This window comes from Xenopus laevis, chromosome 6L, assembly GCF_017654675.1.
Source record: "Xenopus laevis strain J_2021 chromosome 6L, Xenopus_laevis_v10.1, whole genome shotgun sequence".
Classification (NCBI taxonomy): domain Eukaryota; kingdom Metazoa; phylum Chordata; class Amphibia; order Anura; family Pipidae; genus Xenopus; species Xenopus laevis.
The window spans coordinates 116,134,315-116,159,631 of NC_054381.1; the positions used below are offsets into that span (position 1 = coordinate 116,134,315).

Genomic DNA, 25,317 nt, shown 5'->3' on the forward strand with positions numbered 1-25,317 from the left:
CAATTGTTATACTAGTATTTTTAATTGGATCATTCTTCAGGCAGGAGAATTATTATGAGCAAGTTTGATTGCCTTCCTTTCTGCCTGTCTTGATAAAGAAGCAGGATCAGGAATTTAACCCTTTTTCATTTTGCAAACTGGGGTGCATAGATATTTCTTTATAGTTGGGCCCAGAGTTAATTGGGGAGAAGGAGCCATATCTTTTCATATTAACTTCTTCAGTGCCCACAATTTATTTATTTCTCAGTTTTCTCATTTTTATACAATGGGGTTGGGAACTATGAAAAGCATGGCCTGTGCATATCTGTGTAAATAAGGCTAAGCTTTTGTAAGCTTAGTATTTGCCTAGAAATATCAAAGCCACGAAACAAGGAGAATCATTGTAGATCAATTTCCATAATTGTGTCTGCTTATGCAAGGCAATGCAAATTAACTATATATATATATATATATTGGAAGAAGGTGGTGAACATTTGTGCTGTTATGCCATACTGTACATTCTATCTTGAAGGTTTCTGATGATGTAGAGTGTGTGAAATAGAAGGCAGGTAAGATTAGTGGTTAACCAGTTCTGCAATAAGCTACATTTTGTTACTGTTTTCTTATGTGGGAGAAAAAATTCAGTGCCAGATTAGTCTCAAAGTGATCAAGGTGATGGCAATGGGCAAACAGAGTAAGAACATGATTACCACCGCATTGACTACAGTTGATGTGGTTTTCTTGGTTTGGAATCTGCATGTTTAAGGTGATGTTAATCTTTGTTAGCAATATGTGAGTCATTGTGCGGTTGGGCAAATGATGCAATCACTCCATTCAATCAAATGTTGAACAGTTTTGCACTTAAGAATAGATTTTTAAATACCGCCAGTATTAAATTAGCGAAGATATATTTTTTTTCAAAAATGTTGCTCACCCTATATCTGTCTTGGTATATGTGCTTAGGGGTTCTGTCATCAGAATAAAAAGTGTTACTTAATTAATTTATTTCCCAGTATTTATATAGTTCTGGCATATTTCTTCAGTGCTTTACAGAGAAACAGACATACATAGTTACATAGTTAAATTGGGTTGAAGAAAGACCAAAGTCCATTTAGTTCAACCTCTCCAAATGAGACCCAGTGTCGATACACACATACTCACACTGACCCCTCCATACACTAACATAAACTATGTATACCAATATATATATATATATATATATATATATATACAGTATATTGTAGATTTTAGTATCACAATAGCCTTGGATATTATGCTTGTCCAAGAAATCATCCAAGCCCCTCATAAAGCATTTATGGAATCAGCCTTCACATCGGCAGTTCATTCCACAACCTCACTGTCCTCACTGTGAAGAACCACCTACATTACTTTAAATGAAAGTTTGAAGCGGTGGCCTCTGGTGCAGTGATCCTTTTTAAGTGAACAAGGTCCCTGCTAGCTGTCTATAATGTCCTCTAATGTACTTAATCATGTCCATATTAAGGACAGGAGCCTGCATTCTCAACGTGAGGCCTTACCAGGGACCTATAAAGAGGCAAAATTATGTTTTCATCCCTTGAGTTAATGCCCTTTTTTATGCAAGACAGAACTTTAGTTGCTTTAGTAGCCACAAAATGGCACTTCCCTGAATTAGACAACTTGTTATCTACAAATATATACATCATTCACAATATTCCCTGCCACAGTGGAGTTTACAGTCAAAGATCTTTATCACATTCACACATAGGATGGGTCAGTTTTATTAGGGGTCAATTATGGAGTATCTTTATGAGAGGAAACCCACATAGACAAAGGGAACATATAAACTCCTTGGAGATAGTGCCCTGGTTGGAATTGAATTCAGGGACTCAGAGCTGGAAGGCAGCAGTGCTACCCACCGAACCATTTTTGCATAAAGGAGTTTCAATCAGTGTTCCTTATGCTCCTGTGATATATGACTACTGTGCTGGGGGGGGGTACAGTGGGCATATTTTAGGTATTCTATTTGTCCATCTGTTGCCTGCCAATCTTTCATCACAGAATTTTACTGCTGCTTCTACTGTCCTGCTGCCTATTGCTTTGTTTGATAAGGAACCTTGCATTCCACCTCCTAGAGAAATGGCTTTGGCCTCTTTATTAATAATTAATATCTCCCAGGAAATCACTGGACTAGTGCAATTTAATGCCAGACTCTAGCCAAAGAGACTGGATGGTATAATGACACATGATGAAATTGAGTTCCCTTAACTGTAAAATCAATTTTTTATTTATAGTGAGTAATCTTTTATTTATAGCGAGTGAATGAAAAAAACAGTTTGTTCTGTAAATACTATTAAGTTTTACAATTTGTTTTTTGCAATGAAGTATATCTTGGTTATTTATTTTGTGTTTGCCTCTAGCTTTTCCATGTTGCATATGTGCTTATAAAATTTGCGAATTCTCCTCGGCCTGATCTCTGGGTCTTAGAAAGATCTGTTGACTTTGGAAGAACCTACTCACCTTGGCAATATTTTGCTAGTAAGTTTTTATACATGTTTATTTTTCTAACCTCATTGACTAATACTCAAACAAACATTAAACAATGGTAGCCAACTTGCCCAGCCATTCTCTTTTTCTTTGTGATGGAGATCATGTCACTGTTGCCTCTGCTTATATTAGTCTGATGTCAATAAATCATCACTTGTATGTAACTCTTTGGATTAAAACAGAAATATTGTTTACCATTCTATTTTTTAAAATGACTTATTTGACTTGACTTATTGGTCCCAATGAGCAAAGTAAAATAATTTAGCAGTTTACTGAGAAGCTCTATGTATGAACAAAGCCCTCCCATTATACAGAGGCTTCTCTATAGATCAAACCCCTCCAGTGGACCTACACTTGCATGTTTGAGCTGAGTGCTTCTCATCAGGGCAAAACTGCTACTGATACAAAAAAGTGAATAATAAATGCACATTTCTTGTCCCAAAGTTTTACTAGTAGTGTATTTGTTGCCCTATACAAAGTATGAATCACAAATAAAGGGCCTTTAGTTATCTTTTCCCTACAAATAGGGTAAGTGTTGTAACTATTATTGTTTACACTGAGTGACATTGAGTAAAAAACAGTAAATGCGATTGTAGATGCTTTTTATTTGCATTCCAGATTCTAAAATTGACTGCATAACTCATTTTAAAAAGGAGGTCAAACAGCCCATCACAAGAGATGATGATGTCATTTGTACAACAGAATATTCTCGTATTGTTCCTCTTGAAAATGGAGAGGTAAGGGACATTGTATAAGCAGAGCTGTTCAATCCAAAAGCATTTTGTTGTATCTGAACTGCTCAATGGTTGCTGTACAGCAGAATTATGAATTATAAACATGAAGGAAATAGCAATCATAAAGGCTTTAATGTACATTCCATGATACCAGTTTGCTTTATCAAAAGTAATACAAATGTAGGGATGTGAAAATTTAGACACCCTTACACATTACAGACAGGCACATCCCTAGTAATATGGACACCTAAGTGGGTCCTTATGGGGACCTTGTGCTTATGTAACCCCTGTAGTTCTCACAGTGTACACCAGATGGCACTGTGCCAGAGTATAAAGGTCTTGGGAACCATGAGGTCTGGGTCCATTACTTTAGCCCAACCAAGCAGGCTGGAAGGGAATTGGTATATGTTGACCCTAGGCGCATTGGCCCTAGTAATTAGATAGCATACTCTTTTATAGATCACTCTAGGAGTGATAGAGAGGTTATTTAGTTGAGCAGCTCAAGGCTTCGCCGATGAGATCAGAGGGATTAAGGTCCCAGGGTATTACTGACCCGGTGTAGGGACTAAAGTGTTGAGACTAGGGATGATAGGAATTCCCCTAGACTGCCACTGACAGAGATCCTGAAAACTGGGCAATACCCCTCACAAGCTGCCACACTATCTGCTGTATATTCACTGGCCTGCAGGGATTCAGCCTATACTGGTTCTGTGAGTATATGCTTCCTTTATGCTGTCTCATTGTTCTATACTCCATTGTGGATATCTGATATTTGCTATGTGCTATGTTAAATAAAGACAGTTCATTGTTTAAACGTTAAAGAACTATTGGCGCCCATCATTGTGCTATTACACCTGGTTACAGTTGCACTACACCCTGCCTCCACCCCGATGCGAGGGCTTACCCCTGAGAGAGAGGGCCTCATATGTGGTATAACCACACACTGATAGTAGCTTAAACTGACTAAAGCAAAGTCTGTTTATAGCGCTACACATTCATGATATGGATATTACTTAAAAGCCTGGGAAGATAATGAACAATTAGAAAATAAAAATGTGCACGTTCTATATTTGACTTCTGGCACTATAATAATAACTTAGAAATTATCTAATTGATCTCATCCCTTTCTCTGACACTGCCCATCACCAGCATTGGAATTGCGTATAACTAGATGCATCACAATATCAGATCTTTTGTAGTTATTAAGCCCATCCCTAAGGTCTTTTTCAGGTTGGTCACATTGCTAGGTGAGTTATGTTGCCCTTAGACCTTTATTGTATGTTTTCTTGGTAAATGTAGAACAAATTGAATTTTCTTGTCATTAGCACTGTTTTCATCAATCAAGGTAACTGTTACCGGGAATCGATCCAGTGTTACAGTGCTATGAATAATGTATTGACATTGAGGTTTTTGCAAAGTTTAATATATAACTGCATGCTTCTCTAATGTGTCAAACGTACCATGGTAAACTAAAAGAAACATATAATGAAAAGGTCAATAGTACTTAATAAGATGATACTAAATGTTCTCACATATTTTAATGAGACTTTGCTTGTAATTTTTTGTTGGCTGATGACATTTTCAAACCTGCCCAAATCCTGAACAGGCCAGTATCCGTAGGACATGAATATCAATCAGGACCAGTGGGTCACCATAAACGTGCCAGTTAAAAAAAAGCTCCCATAAGACGCACTCAGGCCTGGACTAGCAATCTGTGAGTTCTGGCAAATACTAGAGGGGCTACTGTAAGATGCTATAGACAGTCACTGTGGAGTGGGCTGGTAAAGGACTGGTTAGGCCTCGGTGTACTTGAAATGCTAGAGCCTATTTTGAATCCCAGTCCAGACCTGCACGCACAATTGCATTTTGTCACCTGATAGAAGATGTGAACCTGATTTTCGTTTGAATCTTTTTTTAACCAATCAGTACACTAATACAATTCAAACAAGCAGAAATGGAATGTCGGTCTTCTTCCGTATGCCCAAATTGAAATTGGGGTGCTAATGGGATCCTCTACATAAAGATCTTGTTAAAAAATATTATTTATAAAATGCAATACATATTGACAGATTTATCAAAATTCAAATTTTCCAGTTCTTTTCACATTAAGGAAAACTTAAAAATCTCAGCTGTGTGCTTACTTCAGAAAAAAATTGAACTTGAAAATTTGATTGCTTATAAATTTGAAAAAAACAACTTGAATGCATTAGATTTACAAAATTTTAATTAATCTTTAAAACATAGAAACGTGGAAAAATAGCTTGGAATTTTAAAAAACAACTCCTGTTGACTACATGTCTTCGGCAGCTTCAGATGCTGCATTTTTTTCTATTTGTGTTACAAGTTTTTTTTGCACCTAAAGGAAAACTATACCCCCACCCCAAGCAATGTAGGTCTCTGTAAAAAGATATTGCATAAAACTGCTCATATGTAAAACCCTTCTTCATGTAAATAAAAATTTCATAATAATATACTTTTCTAGTAGTATGTGCCATTGGGTAATCCTAAATAGAAAATTGGCATTTTAAAAAATAAGGGCCATACGATTCAAGGTGCACACAAATATACCAAACAAACTATACTTGTTCGTCAAATGAGCCAATTAAAAGACAGAGTTCTGTCTTTTGCTTCCACACTTCTTCCTGTTACAGTTAGAGTTGTAGTATTTCTGGTCAGGTGATCTCTGAGACAGCACACAGACCATCACAAAATGGTGATTCAAGGCAAGAGACATAAAAGGACAATATTTACTTAATTATATATACCAGTTTAGTAAGATTATTTAATATGCCGCTTAATATTATATAAACTATTTGTTGCTTAAGATTTCATTTTGGGGGTATAGTTTTCCTTTAATAAATCTTGAAATTTCAAGATTTGGAATTTCAAATTCCAGTTTGTGATTTTTGCTGCAGAAAATTTGAATTGTGATAGAAACTTACATTTTAATCACTTTATCAGATGTATGAACTGCCGTTATTTTGAAAAAATAAAGGTATGGGATCTATTATCCTGAATGTTTGGAACGTAGTTTCTAATGTAAAGCAGCAAACCTTTATAAAGACTATCGCAAAAATAAGAATATTATTGGTTTTAACACTTTAGTGAAAAATACTTAAAGGGGTTGTTTACTTTTTAGTTAACTTTTATTTTGATATAGGGAGGGATATTCTGAGATGATTTTCTATTGGTTTTCATGTTTTATTTGTTTTTATTTGTTTTGTTTTATTTTGAGTTATTTCGCTTTTTATTCAGCAGCTCTTTTTCAGTCAAAATGACCTTAGCAACCATACACTGTTTTGAATAAGAAACTGCAATATGAATAGGAGATTACCTGAATAGAAAAAATAGTAAAAAAAGTACCTGTAACAATAAATGTGTAGCTTTAGAGAGCATTTGTTTTTAGATGGGGTTGGTGACCCCCATTTGGAAGCTGGAAGAGTAAGAGAAAAGGGTAAAAAAAAGCTATAAAAAATAAATAATGAGGACCAGTTGTAAAGTTGGCCATTATATAACAAACTATGAGGTTAATTAAATGTGAACCACCCCTTTACCAAGAAGCTCAGGCAGTAAGTCAGGACAGGCAGGGTTAGACAGACAAGAGTCAATACCAAGATTTGTAACAATAGTAATAAGAGCATCTACCATGGGCAGAGTGACCAGCAGGAAGGTGGACCAACAAAAAAAATACAAAACAAAAAAATGTACAGTTTTTGTCCTGTAGCTGTGCTGAAAACAAACTTCTAGCACCCAACCAACGGAGGGCCACAGATTCTGTAAATCTGAATTTTTACATTTTATATACTGTACATTTTATGATATACTTGTGTTTTCATCTGTATACGTGTGACTTTAGCAGGAAAGTCACTCAGTTCTGTGGTCAATATTGTTTTGTTGTACCTGTTGACTAATGTACTATCTAACCTTATAGTTTACTGGTGCTTGTATATGTTAGATTGTAGTGTCATTAATAAATGGACGACCTGGGGCCAAATATTTTATGGATTCTCCTGTTCTAAGAGACTTCACTAAAGCGACAAACATACGGCTACGTTTCCTCCGAACAAACACTCTTCTTGGACATCTGATCTCCAAGGCGCAAAAGGACCCTACAGTAACAAGAAGGGTAAGTGTCTTCTTATAAAAAACTCACTCCTTTCCCCTTTATAGAACGTATAGCTGTATGGATTCTAATTAAAAGTCTTGGGGCTCACGCAGATAATGTAGGCCACGGCTGCAGTGCATCAAAGTAGCGATGACAGCTGAGGTCACTGATTATCAAATGAAGTCACTCATACAGTGACTGGATTGGTGGAATTCATTTAAAGTTAAATAAAGGTGGATGAGGGTGTGTTGTAAGAACAGCTACTAAGCATATACTAGGTTACACGCAATTCAGCACAGCCCACTGTGTGGATATAAACAATGCTGCCATGGACATTTTACCTGGCTGAGTTAGGGAGAGACCTGGTCCAGGTATACAAGACATGATAATCAGCAGTTACTAATAGCGACCATTCAAATTACAAATATGAAAGACAATTCTGGTTGCTATATATTGCAATGATTAATAAATTAACCTCCTTAGCCTTCTAAAATATCCTTAAACTTGCCAAATATTACATTCTGATAAAAAAAATGTTCTGCTTTAAAACAGATTAAGAGTTTATTGTCAATAACATTCTTATAACTAAAGAAAATGTACACTGTTTAGGAGAGTTTATAAAGGGCCAGGTGCAAGCGCTGGATTACTAGTGGACATATAATACACAAGAGCCATGTATATCCTGTAAATTATATCCTGTAAATTATATCCTTATAAACGATGCTTAATGATGTCATTGGTTCTAATTAGAGTTTAGTGATGTCATTTCTGTCATATCACTCACTGAAACCTGTGTATTATAATAAATAAAGTTGCCCCCAGTTGCAAAAAAGTGGGATATTAGAAGTCACCTCGGGGTTCCATGACCTGTATAAAAACATTCTGGCCTTGTGCTTTTATATGGTCATGGAACTCCTCAGTAACTTATAATATCCTTATATTTTACAATAGGGGGTATTTAATTCACTATACAGTATATTTGTCTTTGGAAGAGTTTCTGGTACAGAAGGCAGGCACAGTCTGCACTTAGCACAGAACTCTTAATGCAACTTGCTCCTTGTAGCACTTAAGGAATAGCATGCTAATATGGTGTGTGCTCATGGACAGCACGGGGCAGATTTATCAAGGGTCGAAGTGAATTTAAGGGAATTTTCAAAGTAAAAAAATTCTAAATTCAAAGTAATTTTTTGGACACTTCGACCATCGAATAGGATACTACGACTTCAAATTTACTTTGACTTCGAATATTCGACCATTTGATAATCGAAGTACTGTTTCTTTAAAAAAACTTTGACTTCAATACATTGCCAACTTAAACCTGCACATCGAAGTAAAATCGTTCGATCGTACGCTAAAATTGTTCGAATAGTTTTACACATTGCCCTGTTTTAGTAAATGAGCCCTTTTAGATTTCATTTACATGACAGTATCAAATGGATTATAGTAGCACATGATACTGGGGTTTAAGAACATGTCTATTGTGTTATTGTCCGCCTGGGATCACCTATATTTTGCCTCAGCTGCAACATTCTCCATAGCTGGATGCACACAGACAAACCTGACCATTGAGTTGAGTCATTTTTTGGGGGTTCTACATGATATTTAGCATTCTAGTAAAACATTCTAATTAAAATGCTATTGCAAAAGTGTCTGTAGATAGAATTATTATAGATTATTTTTCCAGCTCCAAAAAAATGAACTGAAAGAAGAGACAGTTCGTTATTTTATGTGCAGCTATTTAGAGATCATATATAAAACAATATTTTCTATGGACAAAGTGTTAAACTCATCTAGCCCTCTTTAGAGCCTTGCCATTTCCCAAAAAAGGGTATATTGTATCCTAAATAATATATTCACACTCCTACTCTTTCATGATTTCATGATTACTGCGCCCCCTTATATTGATTGCAGTGACCCCCAGATACTGAATGGGAATTAATGAAGTATATAAGAAGTAAGAACATATTGTAGGTTATTCCAGTAGTAAAAGAATTGTTGCTTTATCTCACAAACTGCAAGCGCAATGAATTTGGAGACTATGTGATTGATTTTATGGCAATTTCCTTTAATTTTTATGTATGCCTTCCCCTTCAGCATGGAGATTAGTGTTTCTATTTAATATTTCATATAATAGTAGTTGCCTTATTTCCTTTGTGGGATATTTCCTGTTTGGCTAAAATGTCTCTTATGTTCCATTTGTATTTATTAATATCATTTTGCTCTAAGTACAGTATATCTTATTTAATTTCCAGACTTTACCTGTAGCTGTACATTACTATAAACTTAGGGGTAATGTAATAAAAGTCTTATAAATTTGCACCAGGTCAAGTAACCCATAATAGCCAATTAGCATGTAGCATATAATAGTAGCATATTCTGGTCACTTGCATAAAAGCAAACATCTAATTGGTATAGGCTTCTAGACCTGATGTAAACTTTGCAACCTTTCTTAAATTAGGGCCCTAGAATTAATAGCGACAGCCAACTGTTATTATATTAAAGTAGAAGCAAGGACTGGTAGGGATTTGACAGAAAATGTCTTGTTTATTTTATATATGGCACATTGTTGTGTACTAGGTAGCTTGTGAAATCTTACCCTTCACTGCACAAAAGGTATTACAAGCAAATATATGCTTTATACACATAGATGGTAAAGTATGGCATATGTGATACTCTATGGGTGCCTCACAATGAACACTACATAAATACATACTGTAGTAAGGGCTAAGTCATTTAACTTGTCAGCTCCCACTTGGCCTTACCACAGGTAACCGCAAGATTAGGCAAGGGTAGGTACAATTAAATAGGTCAAGGTCAAAGCCAGCACACTATACAACAAACCAGATGGACATATATTGGTATGGGACCTGTTATCCAGAATGCTCAGAACCTGGGGATTTTAGGATAAGGGATCTTTTCATAATAAAGTCTACTAGTAAATCATGTAAACATTAAATAAACCCAGTAGACTGTTTTTTCCTCCAATTATATCATAGTTTGGATCAAGTACAAGGTACTGTTTAATTATCACAGAGTAAAAGGAAATCAATTTTAAAAATTTGGATTATTTGGTTGAAATGGAGCTTTCTGGGTAACGGGTTTCCAGATAACAGATCCCATACCTGTAGTGAAAGTTGCAACAACCCAATAATTAAGGGGGTTATCTATCAAAGGTCGGGGGTTACCTCAACGAAAACTCAAATCGAGTTTTCGGCGGAAAAAAACTTGAATTGATCACGTTTTCAGGCAAAACCCTCCAAAAAAAAACTTGAACATCATGAAGGCTTCAAATGGTTCAAGGGACCTCTGCCATCGACTCCTACATTACCTCGACAGGTTTTGGATGGTGTATTTTCAGATTAGAGATTTTCTAGGGTCAGGGTATAATAAATCTAGAAATATTTGAGTTTTTTTGCCCAAAAATTGAGTTTTGACCAAAAAAAAAAATCAACTCAAAAACGTGAATTTTCATGGGAAACACAACTCAAACCTTAATAAATCTGCCCCTAAGTGTCTGTGCAGAAATAATATCAAAGTAACAAGTATGTAGTTAAACTGACTTTTTTTTTTTAATAACAAAATAAACTTGAGATGGGTACCGTCCCTCAATCCCACACCTAGGCTGGATGGATAGATAGCCCCCTGTCTTACAATATTTAGGGGCCGATTCATCAAGGGTCGAATATCGAGGGTTAATTAACCCTCGATATTCGACTGTGAAATAAAATCGTTCGACTTCGAATATCGAAGTCGAACGATTTTGCGCAAATCCTGCGATCGATCGATCGAAGGATTTTTCGTTCGATCGAACGATTAAATCCTTCGAATCGAACGATTCGAAGGATTTTAATCCAACGATCAAAGGAAAATCCTTCGATCAAAAAATCACAGGCAAGCCTATGGGGACCTTCCCCATAGGCTAACATTGACTTCGGTAGCTTTTAGCTGCCGAAGTAGGGGGTCGAAGTTTTTTTTAAAGGGAAAGTACTTCGACTATCGAATGGTCGAATAGTCGAACGATTTTTACTTCGAATCGTTCGATTTCGATCGAATTCGAACGAATTTAACCAATTCGATGGTCGAAGTACCCAAAAAATACTTTGAAATTCGAAATATTTTTCATTCGAATCCTTCACTCGAGCTTAGTGAATCTGCCCCATAGTATATACGTTTTCGATCAGTCTGTGACTGATGTGTGTGAATATGTCTTTTGGAACACTTGGTGCTAACATGAGATGCAGGAATAATTCTGGGGATGTTTGTTTTTCCATAGTACTACTACAGTATTAAAGACATCAGTATTGGAGGGCGCTGTGTTTGTCATGGCCACGCTGATACTTGCAATTTAAGGAATACTGGCAATCAGAACCTGTAAGTAATGGAATGATCTGTATGGCTAATATAATTGTTATCCTCTGTACCATTTCTACAGGTTGATTAGTTTGAAAGCAAGTAGTGGGAAGAAAAAAATATTCTATTCTATAAGCCATATCTTCAAAGTGCACAGCAGGGAGCAAAGTGCAAAATATGGGCTCATGTTTTTTTTGCACAAAACTGCAAATAGTTGGAAAAATGTCTACTCTGCTACACCCAGTTGGTTTTTTTGTGATAGTATTTTTTTTAACTATATCCAGGGGTAATAGCCAGTATGTGTGCAGATATATACAGTAAGATGTCTGAGCTAAATTTAAGAAATATATTTTATATTTGTGAATAACTTTAAATACATGTCCCTAGTAAACGAACGTACACAAAAATAGTGCTTAGCCCTTCCTTTTCTGACAGAATCTTGCAGTTAATACTTTCTGCCTTTCTTTTTCCACATCAAAAATCTATCAAATAGAGTGTGTGCATGTTCTTTTTCTCTTTAATTCCTACATGTGTTCTTCAATAATAATTTTCTTGGATTGGGAGCCCGAATGCTAGGGTGTTTGTCCTGATGGCAGCCCAGTTTACCTGTTAATTTTATTTGTTCTGCATGTTCTGACATTTTACATAGCTTGCTGGGCTGGTGTATGATAGTTGTTATTTAGAGGCCCATTTATTACAGGTCAGATTTTAGTGGTATTAGATTTTTTTTTGAAACCATGATTAAACTCATTTTCTCTAAAACCACAGATGCAAAATTATTAAAAGATACCATTATAAAAAGTTTGAAAAAAGCCCCTACTGTTTTGTGTGTTTGTTGTGCTAAAAAGTCAGAAAACCTCTAAAAGTCTAAATGGGATCAGCACACCTTTTATAGAACCTCTACTGTGTTTTCCTGTAGTATTTCTTGTAGCCAAAAATAGGGCTGCATGTTGAAATTGGGAACGTTGGCAAATATGCATTTTGTTTTAAAGTTGATTTGTTTTTGTTTTGTTGACTTTGTCCTGAATATTAAGTCTACTCATTCTAATTATTATTGTGTTTCTTTATTGTAAAGGTATGAGTGTAAATGCCAGCACAATACATGTGGAGAGATCTGTGACCAGTGCTGCCCTGGATTTAATCAGAAGAGCTGGCAACCTGCAAGTATTGACAGTACAAACGAATGTGAATGTGAGTTTTTATTTATGGATATCTTTCCCCTCTTCTCCACAGCTTTATTCACAAGTAGTGATTTCCAGCGAAATTCGTGAAACGGCGGAAAATGTGCGAACCGGCGCCGGCGTCTAGTTTTTTTATCCTGGCGTCCGTTTTTTCTGACGAATTTTTGCCGGTGAATTTTTTTGCCGGTTTTGCGAATTTATTCGCCACTAATTTGCGCCTGCCGAATAGATTCGCCCATCACTATTCACAAGACTAACCAAATCCCAACACTGTACATTTTTCTTACATCATTGTGAGGCAGATTAATCAAAGGTTGAATTTAACATTTATGTGAAATTTTTTTACTCTAATAAATTCGAATATACTCATAACTCGAGTGGGAGGTTATTTAAGAAAAAATTTGAATGTATAAAACTGGAAAGGATATTACCAACTTGAAAAAAACTGGATGTCAGGAAGGCTATTAACACCTTCAAATGGGTCACTGGTAGTGATGGGCGAATAAATGACCAGACGCAAATCCATGACAAATTTTCGCATTTCGCCCCAGGGAATAAATTTCAGAAACTGCAGCGAAAATTCACTGACGTCAAAAAATTCTAGACACTCATCAGGAAAGTCGCTTGTGCGAAAACCATTCCATGTCAACATTATTTGGACGCCCTTTGACTTTTTTTTTTTCCATTTGAACATTTTATTGATTTTCAAAGAAAGATAGGTCAAACAGGCATAATACTGAAAGCACAGTACAAATAAGAATAGCACAATGTCACATTGTCTGTCACAAGTGTACAGTGGTATGCATTTAGACATCAAGATGTATATGATTTAGCAACGCGCACAATGGTAGAATAATGTGCAGCAGTTTAGCTCGTATGTCCAACCAGTAGAGGAAGAGGGTGGGTTTAGGAGGAAAGAAGAAATAAGGGTAAGGGTACAAGTTTTAGTTCAGGTTCCATAGTGACTACTAAGACGGAGAAAAATACGTTCTATGTATAGGGCGCCCTAGGGGAGACTACCAGGTCTCAACTGAGTGTTTTCCAAATAATGGGTCCACGGAAGCCACTCCAGCTCTCCTTCGTAGCTCCGCTCCAGTAGGTGGTCTCTGATTGACTCCATTGCTCTGATCCAATTCACTTTTGTGATTAGCATCTGTAGTCCTGGTATGTGTGGTTTTTTCCAGTGTGCTGCCAATAATGATCACGCTGCCGTGAGAATGTGGGTGGCTAGTTTGCGAGACTGTTTTGAGTGTAAGGCTCTTATTTTCATGCCTAACAAGAATGAGTGAGGAGTAGCTGGTATGGTGCAATGTAGGACCTCGGAGAGCAGGGTTGCTACTGTATTCCAGAATGTTTGGGCTACTGTACAGGTCCACCATGTGTGTAAGAAGGAACCCTTTTCCCCACAGCCCCTAAAGCAGAATGAGAGATTTGGGTCACCACTCAGTTTACTGATATGAGAGGGGGTATAGTACCATCTGAAAATAATTTTGTAAGCCCTTTCACAAGAGACTGCACAAGTAGAAGACCTTCTAGCAGTATCCCAAATGTTTGCCCAGGTCTTTTCCGAGATATTGATGCCAAGATCCTCCTCCCATCTGGACATGTAACGCCCTTTGACTTTAACGCAGGTGTCAAAATTGACACGAGTGTCAGAATTGACGTGGGTGTTAAAATCCGCGTTTCACAAGTTTTCTCAGTTTAGAATTTTTCTAAAGCGAAATGGTACGCCCATCACTAGTCACTGGAAATCTGCCATTGACTTCTACATGAACTTGGCAGGTTTTAGGTGGCAAACATTCAAATTTGAATTGTTCACTGGGTTTGATAAATCTCGAATTTCGAATTTAAATTAAAATTTGAGTTTGTATTATTCCCAATTCAAATTTGTGAGTTTTGACCAAAATAACTATTTGAATTTACTATTCGATCCTTAATTAAGCAGCCCCTATATGTACATAAATTGTTAATATGTGTTGGAATATAAGACCTTTTTTTTACTTATGTCGTCATTGTGTCATTGTAATGCTGCAGTTCGTGTGTGTGTGAAGTGGTTCATTAAAACCTTGATTTTAAATTCCTGAAATGTACAATTTTCTACAACCTTCAAAAATGCTGTGATGTCCCAAACACCCCAAAGCTATTTATATTTTCCCCAGTATTACACTTTCCTGGATTTTGCATCATGTGAACACTGGTCTCTTGAGAAGTTTAAACTTAAGGTTCTACTGTGTAATGTTATAAAATGCCAACTGAAATAAATATCAAGGTTTTAGAACATTCTTTCCTTTTCTTTATACATACATTTGCCTTGTTTCCTGGAAAGCCTGCAAAGCATTTCCAGTTAGCTATTTATGGCTTGATATCATTTCTTTCATATTCCAGTTCCAGATCATTTTGCTTTTGTTTAATGTCTCCATCAGAATTTGACGACAATTGGAGTAAATATGATATGGAGGGTGGGGTGAAAAGAATTAACGTTATACTTGAGGGATCACTTGGGGAAAACATTTCACATTTAACTCCTCTAAAGTAATGTGAGGTGCTTTTACCCTTCAAATATCATTCCAGACCAGAGTGGGTATAATGAAGAAAAAAAGGGTTTATATAGTCAACTTGCATTTCGGAAATACCTATTACATAAATGAATGACAGTTTATTTTTTATAATCGAAACAGCTGCCTATGGTTGCCAGCATATTTTGCACTATTTAGGTATTATGATTGTTGTGCATTTAGCATAGAAAAAAATGTAACCCATAATTATATCACTTTCTTGTCATTTCTTGACATTCCAGTTGTGGATAATTAGCACAGAACATCGTCGAAAATGGTGTCGGTACAAAGAAAGGCCTTTTGCAACAAAGCAGTTTGTTATTCTTTTGAGCTTGTAGCGGCTTGACATAATTAAAATAAGTAGTGGCACATAATTCAGTGTAGCTGAAGCCTGTCTGACCTGTCAAAGAATTCCATTCCATATCCCCATTAAAGGATGTATTGTAAAGCTTCCTTTAATTATCTATAGTAACGGCATTTTTGTTACAGATATCTAGTGAGATATGACATAAAATGGTGGCATGAGGGTGTCACTAACATTCTATTTTTTATATAAATGGTAGTATTTATTTAATTTTGCCCATCAGAATTCACAACTATCACTGTTAGATCAAGATGTTTGGAATACTTTAAGTAAATGTAGCATATCACTTTTGGAAGAGCCTTGTAGGGAGAGGAAGATTGTTAGGAGGATCAGAGTCAAATGGCCCCAAACCAGGATGTGGCCAATTTTTTTTTTTTACACATTTGTTAAGGGGGTGTATTACTTATCGCTGTTTATGCAGATGTTTGATACTTAGTAAAGAACTACTCTTAATTAACCTTTCACTATGTACGCTATATATTGTACTGTACTAACTATCTGCGTGCGCTTGCTACTCTAATTACATAATAACAAACACAACACAGAAGTTACAAATAACACAATATATATTTAATACGACACTCAACAATAGAAACAGCAACTACCTCTAATGCAGATATACCAATTACACAACATAAAACAACTAAATAAAACAATCCTCATTTACACTAACAATCCCCAAAATTCACCCACAATCTAACTACACATACACAATCACACACGTTATAATTGCCCGCCCTTCCTGGTGCTAAACTTTCCCTGAACCAACAAAAGGGAGTTGGGGTACAGGGGATAGGGAATTGGTGGTATCAGTAAGGGTTTTCGTTGGTGGGATAATAGGGGTGTGAGCAGGGGTTTGAGCAGTAGGGGTCAATGGAATTCGTTGGTGGGATAGTAGGGGTTTGAGCAGTAGGGGTTTGGTGGGATAGTAGGGGTTTGAGCAGTAGGGGTTAATGGGATTCGTTGGTGGGATAGTAGGGGTTTGAGCAGTAGGGGTTAATGGGATTCGTTGGTGGGATAGTAGGGGTTTGAGCAGTAGGGGTTAATGGGATTCGTTGGTGGGATAGTAGGGGTTGATATACTCAGCCAGGTTTAAATGCTCGTTGTCCAGGGGGGTGATGTTCTCCGGGCGCTCCACACAAGAAGAAGAGGGAGAGTGCAGCTGCGCCGGCCCTTTTAAACCCTGCTCAGTCCGCCCAGCAGCGTGCACACACGCCCCTCCTCCGGCACGCACCACTCTAACACGTGGCCCGTCGCGGTGATATGACGTCACTGCGCGCGAGCGAGCGAATGTGCGCGCGCGTCTGTTTGATGCCGCCGGCTTGGAGGATCAAAGCAGATCCTCCGGCCGGACCGTGCCTGGCTTTCCCTCCCTGCTGGGTGGCAGGGAGGGGTTGGGAGGATGGGACCCATCCTTCCCTTACAACATTCAACAGATTTTTTCAAAATAAATGTGCATGAAAACTTTTCTCCCAAAATATCTGATTGCTACAAGTATCCCAGATAATTCGCTCACAGCGCCACACTTCGCCAGGTGTAGAATCGCCAGGACAACGCTAATTCACTAAAATTCTATGTTGCGTCCAGGGCGCCGAAATGCTGGCAAAGTTGCGGTAGCGTTACTGCGCCAAGCGAAGTGAAGTTGCGCTAGCGTTGCCTAATTTGCATATGGCGAGAAGTTAAAGTTGAATGGATGTTGCAGCAAATACATTACACAAGCCCCGGGAAACCTTAATAACATAAAATAAAGTTGTTATATTGCCCTACACATGAGCCCAGTGTATAGTTTATGTGCCATATGTTTGGAAATGTAGGGGGGAAGCCAGTTACCCCAAAAAAAATTTACACTCTTTTTCAGCCTAAAGGAAAAGACGCTAGCGTTCTTTGGGACCTCTGAGGTGGCGAAGGCAAGTCTGTAACATTCAGTAAAATCCGCATTTTAGTGAATTTGCGTAGTTACGTTCATTCTCCAGAATACAAATTCGCCAGGCATTAGGGAGCGAAGTACCACTAGATTCTATCTCTTTCGCTAGCGAAGTTACCCTGGCGACCGTTAGTAAATCGAAATGACGTCACGCAGGCGAATTTTTCGCCAGCGTTAGTCACTTCACCCTTTATTAAATTTGCCCCATAGGGAGAAGGCCTTTCCATAACTCAAAGCTTTTTGGATAACAGGTTTGCGGATAATGAATCCAATACCTGTATATAGATATTTTCAGGGACCTATTTATAATTGGGGCCAGTATAGCTGCACCCCATGAGTGTCATCAAGATTGTACAGCGTTTGCTTTTAGGCAACTGCCTAAACACTGATGATGTAGTGTATTATATAAGGTGTGGTTTGCAATTGCATTTAAATTCACAAAAAATTTATAAATTTGATATCAGTTACAGTTATAGATGTAAATAATAGTGTTTGGATTTGTCTTACCAGAACAGATCAAAAAAAGCTTGGAAATAACTTCCTGATTTGCATTCTGGCTCTCTCTGACAACATTTGTTAATATACTTTAAGAAAAGTTTTTATCCTACTTTGGAAGCATTTGCACCAGTCACTACACTAATATAAACATGAAAACTGGAGGCTGTCACAGTTAGATGTAATATTTCCCATATGGTATGGATTTTCATACCATACAGTAAGTCTATTAAAATAAAATTTAAACATGAATTAAATCCAGTAGGATTGATTTGACTTCGATAAGGATTCATTATATCTTAGTTTGGATCAAGTACAAGGCACTGTTTTATTATTACAGAGAAAAAGAAAATAATTTTTAAAAATTTGGATTATTTGGATAAAGTGGAGTATATGGGAGACAGCCTTTCCGTAATCCAGAACTCTCTGGATAATGGGGTTTCGAATAACGAATCTTATACCTTCATATATAATTTGTTTTTGTATTACTTTCAAACATTTTTGTGTGTGTGTGTGTTTTTTTTTAATTCTGAGCATTTTCCTGGCAGAATAGCTATAGATACATATGTTGAAGCACAGTATCTGAATGGTGCTAGAAATTGTGTTGGGATAGTATTGCTAATCAGCATCAATTTAAAGAGTACCAGATGAGGAAGTGTATATGTGCTGTTTATTGTTTTGGTCTGTTTCGTTCTTTCAACAGCTTGTAATTGCCATGGACATGCCTCAGATTGTTACTATGATGCTGATGTTGATTCCCGCAAGGCAAGTCTAGACATCTATGGACAGTACCGTGGTGGAGGAGTGTGCATCAATTGTCAGGTATGACACCATTGTTTATTTAACATGCTATTAATGGCTGTACTAACTTTATGTAAAACTTTTCATATTCTCACTTTTTATGTAAAACTTTTATATAAAACTTTTTATATTCTCACTTCTGATCTGCTTTAGTTGTAGGGGAAATGTAAGTTATAGAAATACAAATTAAATTACGCTTTCTTGTCAGTATAAAGAGAGGCCTCTTGCTGAAAAGCAGGAAGAATAGCAACTTTTTTTTGTATGTATTTGATATTGCTATAAAGATAACTGGTATGGGATCTATTATCCATGTTGCTTGGGACTCTAGTTTTTTGGATAACATATTCTCCAAACATTAAGTCTACTAAAATAAACGTTTAAACAGTAAATAAACCCAATAGGATTGTTTTGCCACCATCATGGATTTTTGCAGTTTTGTAATGATCATGTCCAAGATACTGATGCTATTATTACAGAGGAAAACTAAAATAATCAAAATATTGGGTTTCTAGATACCATACCCATATTACTGAAAAACTCTCTAGACTCTTCTTAGCAGAGCAGCAGTTATTTAAAACAATTAAATAGTTCGACCTTAAGGGGCAGATTTATCAAGGGTCGAATTTCGAAAAACGTTGAATTCGAATATCGAATTCGAAGGTTTTTCAGCAAATTTGGCAATCCTGCGATCAAATAAAAATCGTTCGACCAAAACAATTCGAGCGTACAATCGAACGATTTTTTTTTTGGTGTGTAAAGACTTAGAAAAATGTTGTACAAGGTCCCCATAGGCACTTCAGCAGGTTTAATTTGGTGAAGTATTGAAGTCTAAGTTTTTTTAAAGAGACAGTACTTCGATTATCGAATAATCAAATATTCGAACGATTTTTACTTCGAATCGAAGTCAAAGTAAATTCAAAGTCGTAGTATCCTATTCGATGGTCGAAGTATCCAAAAAATTACTTTGCATTTCGAATTTTTTTACTTTGAAAATTCCTTTGAATTCACTTCGACCCTAAGTAAATCTGCCCCTTAAATCTAGAGAGCTCATGGGTTCTTGTTACCTGCCTATTACTGCCCAACAGATCTATGCTCTGCAGCTTGCACCTCTATATTCTATTGCACTTGCATCCAGAAGAATAATAAATGAGTCCCATGGTATAAGAACTGAGATTGCAAAACATGTGTAAATATAAAACCATATCATCACCATGTGGGAAAAAACCTCTGATTAATACCAAGATTTAGATGGCAGGGTTAACAATCTCTCTGAGTAATTTTACTATTTCTATTTATCTATTTTTTTGTTTCAGTTTAGATGCCATTTAAGGTCTTATCTGCTTGGCCAAATCAAAATTTAGTTGTTTACTGTATATTCACTGTAAGATAGCTCAGGCTTTGGATTGTATTTCATACAACGTAATTGTTTGCCTAAGGATGTTTACTTTCATTGAGACTTCAGTTTCGCACGTGCTGCCAAGTCTGATAAAAGTTCAGTTTTTGGTCCGTATCTGAAAGATTTTGATTTGAAAGACAAATTACCAAACAGCTGGGAGTCCGTTTCATGTCCCTTTCTTCTTGGTAATTGGGAGATTGCCATTGAAACATTGTCTGTATCTGATAACACCCTCCCATATCTCTACTTTCCTTCCACACCAAATTGCTGTTAGTCTAAAAAGCAGACGGGATCTATGGTATACAGTATATTATGTTACTTACCTTGATTGATATTATTTTGTACTCTGGACATGAAATAACTTGCCTTGTTACAGGCAAAGCATTCAGCATTGTTCTTGAGAAACATCAGATCTATGCCCTTAAAGGAAAAATAAAGGTGAAAGTATGTTACTCTTATGCTAAAATTCACTCAGCCAACACTTATTTGCTGAAATGCGGAGTTTCGCCCTGGGCGTCGAACGCTGGCGACTTTTTGCTAGCGTTACCTCGCCAATGTGAGCATTTGATAGTGAAGATGCGAATTTCTGCCTAGTGAAACTTCGCTAGGGATCTTGAGCTCAGGTCAATTTGCATAGGGTGGAAAATTTAAAGTTGTATGGAGGGCTTTATTATAAATGTTGGTGCATATACTAACAAATTACACTTTTAAAAACACATGTCCAGGGAACCTTAATAAAGACTGTAAAATTAATGTTCCATATGTCTGCAAATGTATTGGGAAAACCGGTTACACAAAAAGTTTGTTGGGTCTTTTGCAGGCAATCAGGCTGAAAAAAGGAAAAAATGCCAGGGTTTTTTGGACTTTGATTAATTTTTGGGTAAAAGAATATAATGTAAGTGACAGAAGATTAAGGAAGATCTAGCTACTTTAATGCACTTCGCCTGGTATGAGGTGGCGAAGGCAACTCTAGTGAAAGAGGTAACGTTCAGTAAAATCCACATTTTAGTGAATTTGCGGAGTAGCGTCCGTTCACCAGAGCGAAAATTCGCCTGGTAAAAGAGTGCGAATGACCGCTAGCGCTATTCTCTTTTACTAGTGAATTGGCGCCTGTGCCCATTAGTAAATCAGCGATGTCCCTGTGGGTGGCAACGCTGGTGAAAAAAGTAAATCTGCCCCTTAAAGTCCATGGAATAATCTGTTACTGAAAGAATCAGGATTGACATTAGCTGTCACTCATTATGCACTCATTATCAGGAAACTGGCCATCAGCCTGAAAAATAGCAGGTCAATGACAACCCCGCAGCTGCCCCTGAATGGAAAGGAATCAGGTCAGAGAGGGTATGAGCAAAATCCAACATCCTTCAGCCACATCCATGTCCTATGTGCTCCATACTAGAGAAAGTATGTCCTGAAAAGGCTGTAAATGCAGTGGTGCTCTAGGCATAGTAAACCCCGCCTGCGCTTCTCCAATTTAATTATTGTGTTAGCAAAAGTCTATGGTATGTGCATTAACACTAATCACCAAAACTTAACTATAGGTACTTTAATTTGTATGCTTCTATCAGATCAGAATGACTTTGTACTAATGTGAATTCATACTACATTGTGAAATCAGATTCAATATTGGATAATCCATAGTCTGATATCAGGTAGAAGTTAATTTAGAGCAACTGGACTTGCTGAATAATCATTGAGGACTGTAGTATGAAGTATGTAAATGGATATGGGAGGCAAATTTCTCAGAATTAGAATTTTCAAGTTTTTTTTTTCATTTGAAAAATATTGATCACATTCTACCCTTTTTTTCAATGAGTCTGCCAAATGTTTTTTTGAAAACTCAAATTGAAAAATACGTTGAATTTTGAAAATACAACTCCCACTGACTACTACATGAAGTCGCTTAATACATTGGGAAAATTCTATGTGTAGCCATGCAACAGCATTCAATAGGATTCATAATACATCAGAGCTTGGCAAAAATGAAGTTCACCCATCTTTCCTACTATTCAGGCTTTAGATTTATTCTTATACTTTCTATTTAATATATTCCTTTGTTCTGTATTAAAGCACAATACAGCTGGTATTAATTGTGAGAGATGTGCAAAGGGATATTACCGGCCTTACGGGGTTCCCAAAGAATCACATCACGGTTGCATAAGTAAGTATTTACTCTTATTTTATGTAGACTTTTACATAAAAAACTTTTTTGACTAAATGCGAATAAGGTAACTACAGTATGATTAGATTGCTCCACTGATGCAGGGACTAATGAGCATGGTGTATAATTTATATAAAATGCTGTGTAAATGTGTTGCTGCTATATAAATATAATAACCTTATAATAAAAAGTAAATAATACACCCTGTAGATTATGGTAAAAAAGTCATGATACACATTTTATAGTCCCCTTTATACATAGAGCACAAGTATGACTATAAGTGGCTGTCTGGTGCCTGAAACCATCTCCACCAGAGGTGGTTTGAAATATTAAATAATATTTATTAGCTGTAATTGCAGCTGCATATACATAAGTTGTCTGGTGATATCTTTATATTTTATCTTGGCAAAATAGTAGGCTCAACAGTTTGGGAACATTTTCAAGAATTTTGGATTTACTTATAGTATAATAATATATTATGCTTATGTCAACGCACTACTATCTAATTCTAAAACAAGCAAAGAAAAAGAAAATCTGTGTAAAATTAAATGAAATTTATTATATCCATGCTAAACTTTTCCAGCATGCAGCTGTAGGGCAGACAAGTCAGATGGATGTGAGGAAGGATCAGGTCGGTGCTACTGCAAGCCCAATTTCAGTGGAAACAACTGTGAACGATGTGCTGAGGGCTTCTATAATTTTCCTGTCTGCACTAGTAAGTATAAGAAGGCGCATTACTTGCATGTAGAATCATTTTATATTCCATAAGAGTTATATGCACAGTATGTATATATATCCTGTATGTATATTACATAAGAGTTGCATGCAGATTGTATAATGCACTCATATTTGTCACTCTTTGTAATCCACAACTGTAACTACATGAGGGTGCCATGTCTTAACACACTTTACTGAGTGGTCTTTGGCCCACATTTTAGAATTCTGAAAAACATGGTTACTATGATGAATACCGTGGACTTCGACTTTTATATAGCCGACATAGTAATGCAGAAAAAGAGTTGCATGGATGTATGTTTGGAATCCTGAAACAGTATCTTACTATCATTGTATTTCCAGTATTTCCTTCAGGAAATAAGTCTCCAAACAATATTTAAATACAACGTAGATGGCGTTATGGCAAATTGGTGTTTTAATTTAATATGGTGTGGATGTCTTAAGAACAACATCCCATAATCTGATGTGCCATCAGCACCATAAGGCACATAAACAAGCATATGGATTTACTTTAATGTATTGATAAATCCCTGTACTTGTTTATGTTTTAGGTTAGGGACACTTGTGTGCAATTGATATATTATTCCAAATACAATGCAAGGTAAAGGTGGTTAGTGGATACCTGTATTCTGGTAATATTTAACATAGATACACCAAATCCAGGATAGGTAAGTTATCAAGTGACACTCTCTATGAGATATTCAAACTGAATTGCACATGAGTAGGCCATAATGCATTGTATTGTATTGGTGTTACATAAATAGCCCAGTATGCTAATCATAAATTGCTTTATGTTGACGTTAAGTGCTTCTTACTGCAGTCCAATGAAAAGCGCAGTCAGTCCTGTTAAGGAATTCTAATGTAACCGCAGTGCCGTAGTGTTGGAAGCTTAAATCCAACACAAACTAGCATTAAAGGGCACAGCACTGAAAATATCAAAGTTTCTTTAATGTAACTGAAATAGAGCAAGGGGGTTTGTTTCACAGTGTTTATGCTGCACTTTCCCAAAAAGCAAATATAAATATCTAAAAGCCAAACATCCTGTAAGCGCAAGGTGATGCTTGAATTGAGGCACCATTATTGCAGGAAAAACAGCTGCAAAAGGGGCTGCTGTACTGGAAAGAGGATCCCCCAGACTGGAGCAGTCAGTAAATCCAAATATTAAGGAAGGAAGATTAAACCACGTGAAGCAGCTTTTCAGTAACAGAGGAAGAGTCCAGGATGATAATTCTTTCTGTAGGGCACTTCTTTATGGGCTAGTGTACCCTATTTACGTTATACCAAAAAGTTACACATTTTCCTTAAAGAACACAGAATATTCTATATATGTGCTTTTATACAAACGACTGTGAGTTTACCTTATGAGATTCTCTGCTCAGAGTACGTGATTGCATCAGGTGAAAGCCTACAGGGTGGCATAGTTAAAAGAAAGGGCATGTTTTGTGTTACTAAGATTCCGCTCTGTTGTGCTATATATGTAACCAAAACCTGATGTAAATATTGATAAGCTTGGTAACATGCTGTTTGATCTGAGGGAGGAAATCTGTTTTATTACAGCACAATTCACTTTGGAATCACATTCACTATGCACACCTTGCTGCATTTTGCAATAGATTGTAAACACTTTAAGTGCTGTGAAAAGTCATCTCTGATAAGAATGCAGTTTTATGGGATAAAAGACAGATATAATAGGAAACTTCCTAATTCTTCTCAATCGTAAAACGAAGGTAACAGGTATACCTAGGTGTAATTTGCCAAATGTCATTCTATTATTATAGTAGGTTGTGCTTCTGAAATTGTTTTATTTATGGTTTTTAGTGAAGTTTCCTAACATACTTGTATGTGGTTTCTGCTGAGGGTATAGCAGTAGAAGGTATTTCTCCCCCTTTATAAAGAACAGGTAAAGGCCCCGTCTAAAATATGCTGTGCAGCTTTGGTCGACATAGATGAAAGGGGTTGTTCAGTTTAGATGGTTTAAGAAAATAAAGACTTTTTCCAATTACTTTCCATT

General features: G+C 36.6%; 1 protein-coding gene across 1 annotated transcript in view; it reads left to right on the forward strand.

Moving 5' to 3' along the window:
• Window positions 1-25,317, forward strand: part of lama3.L (laminin subunit alpha 3 L homeolog) — a 153,387-nt gene that overhangs the window by 24,670 nt on the left and 103,400 nt on the right. The window contains exons 3-10 of the mRNA XM_041566398.1: window positions 2,379-2,496; window positions 3,124-3,242; window positions 7,195-7,365; window positions 11,618-11,715; window positions 12,770-12,885; window positions 18,917-19,035; window positions 22,481-22,571; window positions 23,155-23,286. Of these exons, the coding sequence (XP_041422332.1) occupies window positions 2,379-2,496; window positions 3,124-3,242; window positions 7,195-7,365; window positions 11,618-11,715; window positions 12,770-12,885; window positions 18,917-19,035; window positions 22,481-22,571; window positions 23,155-23,286 (964 nt within the window). The remainder of the gene's footprint in view (window positions 1-2,378; window positions 2,497-3,123; window positions 3,243-7,194; window positions 7,366-11,617; window positions 11,716-12,769; window positions 12,886-18,916; window positions 19,036-22,480; window positions 22,572-23,154; window positions 23,287-25,317) is intronic.